The sequence below is a fragment of the Gadus chalcogrammus genome, chromosome 6, assembly GCF_026213295.1.
Source record: "Gadus chalcogrammus isolate NIFS_2021 chromosome 6, NIFS_Gcha_1.0, whole genome shotgun sequence".
NCBI classification, from domain to species: domain Eukaryota; kingdom Metazoa; phylum Chordata; class Actinopteri; order Gadiformes; family Gadidae; genus Gadus; species Gadus chalcogrammus.
This window is the reverse complement of record NC_079417.1, coordinates 24,119,836-24,127,335: the sequence shown is the minus strand read 5'-3', so window position 1 is coordinate 24,127,335 and position 7,500 is coordinate 24,119,836. Positions and strand designations below refer to the sequence as shown.

The following is a 7,500-nucleotide window of genomic DNA, read 5'->3' as shown; positions in this document are numbered from 1 at the left end:
AGAAGACAAACTCCGCCCTCTCTCTCTGAGGAGATGGTCTCAGGAAGAACCCAGAAGGTAGAGTAGAGTCCATGATGGTCAGCTCAATAAACAAACACAGAGAGAGAGAGAGAGAGAGAGAGAGAGAGAGAGAGAGAGAGAGAGAGAGAGAGAGAGAGAGAGAGAGAGAGAGAGAGAGAGAGAGGATTTAATAAATTATTTTAATCAAGAAACTACTTAAGCAAGATAAAACTGAATTAATAAATGACAGAAAATATTAAATGATAAAATTGAAAGATAGTAGTCCACAATACTCGTCAGTCCATCGGTGGCTTCTGTAGTGAGCCACTACGGGACGCGCTGTAGCATCAGTCAGGGTGGGGTGGAGGTGGGAGGTGGAGTGGTAGGAGGGGGGAAGGAGCATTCCTTGTCCTCAGAGCTGAAGGGCCAGCTGGAGGTCTAGAGGATTACCACTCTGTCTGTCTGGAGGGAAGACAGGAGTCGGGAGGAGGAGGAGGGGGAGGAGGAGGAGGAGGAGGAGGAGGAGGAGGAGGGATGAGAGACACAGGGTTAGACCATGAAAGGAATGACAGAGGAAGGGAGTGAGAGATGTAGGCAGGGGGAGGAGCAGAGTGAGGGAGGAGCAGAGTAAAGAGAATGAGGGCGGGAAGAGTGATCGAAGGGAGTGTTGGAAGATAGGAGGAATGAGAGGGGGGGGAAGAGGAAGGAATTAGGGTGGTGGGGGGGGCATGGCGCAAAGGTGGGCAGTGCTTCAATCACTCATGTCTGATGAAGGAAAGGAGAGAGAGAGAGAGAGAGAGAGAGAGAGAGAGAGAGAGAGAGAGAGAGAGAGAGAGAGAGAGAGAGAGAGAGAGAGTCGTGGCAGAAGTGAGTGTGAGGGAAGAGAGAGAGAGAGAGGGGAACAGAAAGAGGTAGGGGAGAGGACCTGGAGGGTCATAGGAGTGGTGAGGTTCTGCCAGTCTTGGGTCGCGGGGTCACCTCTGTCTCCCAGGGTGTGTTGGAGGTATGGGGTGTGCTCTGCTCTCACTGCTGCTCTTTTCTCTGATCCGCCAGCAGCACCTCCCAGGTACCGTAGCTCTCTGACTCATCCCGACAAAGTATTACTCTACAATGACTAAGAAAGCATTTGAACATAATGTTGAGATTATTCCATAACTACAGTATGTCCATATTGTAAAACAATGTGAGTGCGTGTTGTTGGGTTGAGAAACGCTTTCAAGTTAAGAGATGATAATGATAGAGCGAGAGAGCGAGAAAAAGAGAGTTAGAGTGTGTTTTAGGGTCTAGGCTGTAGGGTTTAGAAGGGTATAAAGTGGAGGTTGTAGATGGGATGAGATGGAGTATTGTGTGTTTTTTAGGGTGTTGCAATCAAGGTATAGGAGACAGGTTGTGTATTTCCGGTATAGGACTCAGGCTATAGGTTATAGGAGATAGGGTATAGGGTATATGAGACATGTCGTAGGGTGCCTGTTAGTGTTAAGGAGACAGGGAATAGGAGATAGGGTATAGGGTATAGGAGGCATGTTGTCAGATGTATGTTAGGGTTTAGGAGACAGGGTATAGGAGACAGGGTATAGGGTATAGGAGACAGGCTTCAGGCTGTTGTGAGGACGATGGTAATGAAGGTTGACTGCTGCTGCCACGGCTGGGCGTAGAAAGCCACTTGATGAGGCAACCGTGTGACTCTGAGGAGGAGCTTAACCTGTCCTCACGACACACTCTGATACCACACCCTGCCAGGGAGACTGCAGCTCTGATGGGCTGTAAATCAACAGCAATTGTCCACAGTTGTTTCCTCTCCACCAAAATAATAACAAGGGGAATGTTCATCAATCTGTGTTTAATGACATCTGGTGTGGCCTAACAGAGCACTAATGCCTCTGTAACTGGATTTATTTGTAGCTTGATTTGTTTAGTTACTGATGGTAGAGTTGTATCAGCATGATGCTTCCTGCTGCTTCTGCTGCTGTATTGCAGTGTTGTCACTTCATCCTCAGTGTGTGTTCTAGTTTGCAGTCACATCTTCCTCAGTGTGTTCCAGTGTGTTGTGACATCATCCTCATTGTGTGTTCTAGTTTGTAGTCACATCTTCCTCAGTGTGTTCCAGTGTGTTGTGACATCATCCTCATTGTGTGTTCTAGTTTGTAGTCACATCATCCTCATCCTCTTCCTCAGTGTGTGTTCCAGTGTGTACTGACATCATCCTCAGTGTGTTCCGGTCTGTAGTAACCTCATGCTGCTGTCCATCTAGGTGTGCACTGTGAGGTAGACATCAACGAATGCGACAGTGTGCCGTGTAAGAACGGGGCCACGTGCCAGGACGGCATCAACTCCTACAACTGCCGCTGCCCAGAGCCCCCGCCCGGTGGGGACCCCTGGGGCGGCCTCGAATGTGAGGTCACCCTGGTGGGCTGCCGGCAGCATATGTGCCAACACGGTGCCGGCTGTAAGCCCACACTGGGAGAAGAAGGCCGACACGGCTACACCTGCCTCTGCCCCTTGGGCTGGGCCGGCGACGTCTGCAACACTTCCACCAGCTTCTCCTTCGCTGCGGCGTCCAGCTACGTCCAAATCCAGCTGCCCTCGGACCACGGCCGCATCGGACCGCCAGCTGATCCCGTTGCAAAGAACCATGTCCAGCTGCACATGCAGCTCCGCTTCCGCACCACGTTGCCCAGCATGGTGCTCCTCTACCGGGGCGACGCCGCCAGCTCCGTCTCCCTGGAGCTGGTGGACGGCCGGCTGCAGGCGGTGGTCCGCTCTGGGGCGGTGCTGCAGGTCATCCACCCTCTGCTGCTGAACGACGGAGACTGGCACCAGGCCAGCGTGACGGTGGACGGCGGGCTGCAGCTGGTGGTCCAAGGGCCACTCTGCCCGACAGAGGGAGGGTGCGCCGTGGAGCAGGGAGCCCTGAACGACCTCCTCTTCCTCCAGCCCAGCTCATTCCAGCAGCTGTACGTTGGAGGAGGGCTGGAGGAGAACATCCGCCATACGGCGAGTGGGCAGGGCTTTGTGGGCTGCATGGACGACCTCCGTGTGGAAGGGAGACGCCTGATGCCTGAAGACCTGAGCCGGGAGGACAACCACGGCATGGAGCCGGGCTGCAACAAAAAAGACGTTTGCACCAAGGACGCCTGCATGGGCAGAGGGAGGTGTGTGGACATGTGGGTGAGGCCCAGCTGTGACTGCCACCGACCCTACTATGGAGACCGCTGTGAGGAAGGTAGGGGCTCGGCGACACATGCCAGAAAACGCATGGACATGTTCATTGAATTATAATAATAACATGGTTCATCGTTGTGGTTCTATACCTGGTCTCTTTGAGGCGGAAAATATCTAATATCTACTAGTGCAGTACAGAATGTATGTGACTGCCCAACAGGTTGAGTTGGTGTCTGGTTCCTTTTTAACGCCCTCCCTTCTGGTGCCCAGAGTTCTCCTCGGGGACCTTTGGTCGTGAGCAGACAACCAGCCACGCCTCCTTCGTCATTACGGAGACGCACGGCGACAACTTCACCGTCTCCTTCCTGGTGCGCACCCTCCGGCCGGCTGGGCTGCTGCTGCAGCTGCGGCGCGATGGCCGGCCCTACCTGACGGTGTACCTGAAGGAGGGCGGGGTGGCGCTCTACAGCCCCCACACCACGCTGCTGTCCGAGGCCGGCTTCGTGGCCGACGGCCTCCGGCACCTGGTGAGTCTGGAACTGCGCTACGGTAACGTGGTGTTCCCTCGGGCGGGGAACCACCGCGCCCTGGGTAACGTGAGCCTGCAGGCCGGAGATGTGGCCCTCGTAGGGGGGCCTCTCGCTGGGGACCAGGACACGGCCACCTCCTGGGGGGGGCACTTCAAGGGCTGCCTGCAGGACATGCGTCTGGACCACAAGTATCTGGAGATGGGCTCTGGTCCCCCTTCAGATGAGGTGTACCTCATCGCTGAGGAACAGGACGTATTGGAGGGATGTCACAGTGATGAGACATGCAAGGTGAATGCTTTTATTATTGAGTCATTTAGTGGGAGCCAATATCCAAATAGACTGGAGTTTTCAACTAGATTCCAGCGAAATACACAATGGAAGCCACGTCTGTTATCAACCAATGTTGGTCTTGTGTATTCAATAATGAATCCATACATGGTCTCTCTATTTCCCCCCTCTCTCCCTCTGCGGTTCTCATCCCAAGAGCGAGCCCTGTTTGAACGGAGGGCTGTGTGAAGTGACTTGGAATGACTTCTTCTGCTCTTGTCCGGAGAACTACTCTGGACGTCTGTGCGAGACACGCCTTTGGTGCGTGGAGAAGCCCTGTCCCAGCGGGGGGCGCTGTGTGAACCTGCCCGACGGCTACGAGTGTAAATACATCTCTCTTTTAGTTTAGAACTAGAATATATATTCTACAAGAACATAGCATGAAGCCCAAGATGATGAAGGTAGACACAGGGTGCTTAAACCACGGGATTTGGTTAGAGGAAATCCTAACAATATCTGCGGTTTACTGACCTGTGGGACTAACAATAAAAATATATATATTGTATAAAAGAATGGTTTGAAAGGTCTCAAAAAGGATTGCATATACGATGATCTTACGGGATTATAAGTGTGACCACTGTGTCGTTGGTCAAGTCGTTGGTCTCATCAACATGTTTTTCTTCTCCCTCAGGTCTGAGCGAAGCGTCCTTCCAGGACAACGCTCTGCTCTACAGCGTCAACCACTCACTGGCCGACCCCGTCACCAGCGTCACGGTGCTGCTCCGCACGCGGGAGCGGAACGGCGTGGTGCTGCGTGCCAGCGGCCACGCCGAGGTCTTCTGCCTCGGGCTGCTGGACTCCTACTTGCTGGTCAAGCTGCACACCGCGGCCAGCCACCAGCTCCTGGCCTTCACCAGCGAGACCCCCATCTCAGACGGGGCCTGGCACCACGTCCACCTGGCCATGGCCGACCCGGGCCAGCCCACCTCCACCTGGAGCCTCAGTGTGGACGGGCGGCGGGATGGGGACTGGGCAAGCGGCCGGCGTGTGGGCGGGAACCTCAACTTCCTGAACCACAGCGAGGTGTGGCTGGCGGAGAACTTCACGGGCTGCCTGGGAGAGGTGCGGGTCGGGGGGGTGTACCTGCCTCTGCTGGGGGCGCCGGACCCACCGCAGGCTGCCCGCTTCTCAAGGCGGGCGGGAAACCGTGAGCCGGCTGAGGGTTGCCGCGGTGATCCAGTGTGCGAGTCCCAGCCCTGCCTCCACCAGGGCGTGTGCCAGGACCAGTTCCAACGCTTCAACTGCAGCTGCAGCCCCGGCTGGGAGGGGGAGCTGTGCGGGGAGGAGACCGATGAGTGCACCTCCAAGCCCTGCGTCCATGGGACCTGCGTGGACCTGCTGGCCAACTACCGCTGCCAGTGCCACCCGGGATACCTGGGCAAGGACTGCCGGGAGGAAGTAGACAACTGTCTGGAGTTCAGCTGCCAGAACGGAGGCCTCTGCCAGGAACCTACTAGAACCTGCTCCTGTCCTGCAGGGTTCGTGGGCAAACGGTGTCAGTGAGTACTGCTGCAAGGTGCTGGGGGGAGGAGTCGGGTAGGGGGGCTTTATGGGTTGGTTTTGGTATATGAAAAATGTGAGCATGTGTGAGTAACAGAGAACTGAAAATGTTGCTATTTATGTCACCACGGATTATACTGTTTATACATCTTTACTCTCTCAATGTTACAAATCAACAAAGTTCATTATGCTCCCAGTTTGTTTCTTAGGCAAACACAAAATATCAATGGAAAACTATTAAAATGGAAAATATATAGAAAAACATATGGTATGCACAAAACAACCAAATTTTTGCCGTAACATTTTATCAACTAAACAATATTTAATATATATTTATTTTTCATTATATCTATTATTTTTGTAAATTTGTCTATTTTAAATATTAAAACCTACATGCCACCCACAGTAGCCCACACACTGGCATGTGTGTTTAGGATCCTCCTGTGTCTTTGCCCTCCTTTACTTTCTACTTTCACACTTAATTAAAAGCGACGGCTAGATTACTATCCCAAGGTTAGAAAAACAATGTGACTGCCCTCCTCTTAACCACTTAGTCTTCGGGCCATTTCTGGCAATTCTTGTGTTTTTGCACTGCGCCTACTCTAGAGAGCACTGCTCCTTCATAGTAGGACCTCTAATCACATGCTTGGTCTCTTTGGAAAGCTGAGAACCTGTAGAATTTGATGACATTATAAGAATAACTGTATAATGTACTCTCACAGTGCTGGGAAGACTACAATATTGTTTTTCCTTCCGGCCGGTTACACACAACTCCAAAACCAAGCTGATTGTAGTACCCTGGGTAACTCCATATCCCTTGGAACCCCCCTACTGAGCCCTAGGTCTTGTGATGCTTTGTGTAAAAGCAGATCAACAAAGCATAAAATATGAAGCCTCCAGCTCCTTTTATGTAATGATATGTCCATTCGTTCTTGTCAGGGTCCTTTTGTAGACTCCAAAAAAGACCTTTGGCTACCCAAAATGCATACTGTAAACAAAAGTGAACCCAAACATGTAGAAGCATAGTCTTGGTCTCAAATGAAAGGTTACCCTCTGGGCTTCCTTGTGAACCATTTAGATAGCATACCAGATGTTCTGATATGTAATGAGACAGGTATAATCACACAAAAATATTTTTTTTAGCTATCTGACTCTGGGGAAGAGCCTGCTAGTTTACGCACACCCCTTGTTTTCTCAACCACACGTGAGACGTTGTTTGACATGCTGGATATCGTCAGAAAGGTATTTTCATTGGCTATTAGGATATCTAAGGCCCGTCCCCGACCCTTGCTGTCTGCTGGTGTAGCTGTCAATCAAAATATACATGCCCCGTTTTGATATTGATCGCCTCATTGGCTTGTAAGGCTTGTAAACAAGGAAGTATTGGTCTTACAGACATGTGGGAGGGCTCTGTGTCACCGTGAGACCCTGGCGAACACAGTGGATTAAATGAATCAGACGACATTAGCGGAATTCAAACCCTGAATCGCAGTTTTCTACAAAAAAACATAGTAGCGTTTCGGTTTTCTATTTTTCGGCTGCTTTGTATAATATGGCTTGTGCATATACACAATGTAATTACACTAAAATAATATTGATATTCGGTTTCTGCGGACTCTTATGAACATATCAAGACCCAACATGAAGTATCAACTCATTGCTAAGGATATCCACAACGACGATAAAGTTAGAATGCACCAAGGGAGGAGGAGGGTGAGGGGGGCTATTTTGACCTAAGACATTAGGATATTTTTGATCTATATTCGCTAAACATATTTATTCCACCATATGGTTGACATTGGATGACATTCCTGATATTCTAAGCTTTCAAAAGGTGTATAACATGACTATACCACTCAACTGTATGATGCCGAAAATTGACCCAGCATGTTGGGGGAAGGCCTGGTGTAACGAAAACTTGCCCGCCGGCGGGATTTGACGATCATGTAGGAGGACAAATTCCTTCATTAAGTTGGTAAAT

General features: G+C 51.1%; 1 protein-coding gene across 1 annotated transcript in view; it reads left to right on the top strand.

The window, feature by feature from the left end:
* Positions 1-7,500, top strand: part of LOC130384567 (protein crumbs homolog 2-like) — a 22,156-nt gene that overhangs the window by 10,625 nt on the left and 4,031 nt on the right. Inside the window, exons 7-10 of the mRNA XM_056592813.1 lie at positions 2,252-3,223; positions 3,433-3,980; positions 4,177-4,342; positions 4,651-5,518. Coding sequence (XP_056448788.1) covers positions 2,252-3,223; positions 3,433-3,980; positions 4,177-4,342; positions 4,651-5,518 — 2,554 coding nt within the window. The remainder of the gene's footprint in view (positions 1-2,251; positions 3,224-3,432; positions 3,981-4,176; positions 4,343-4,650; positions 5,519-7,500) is intronic.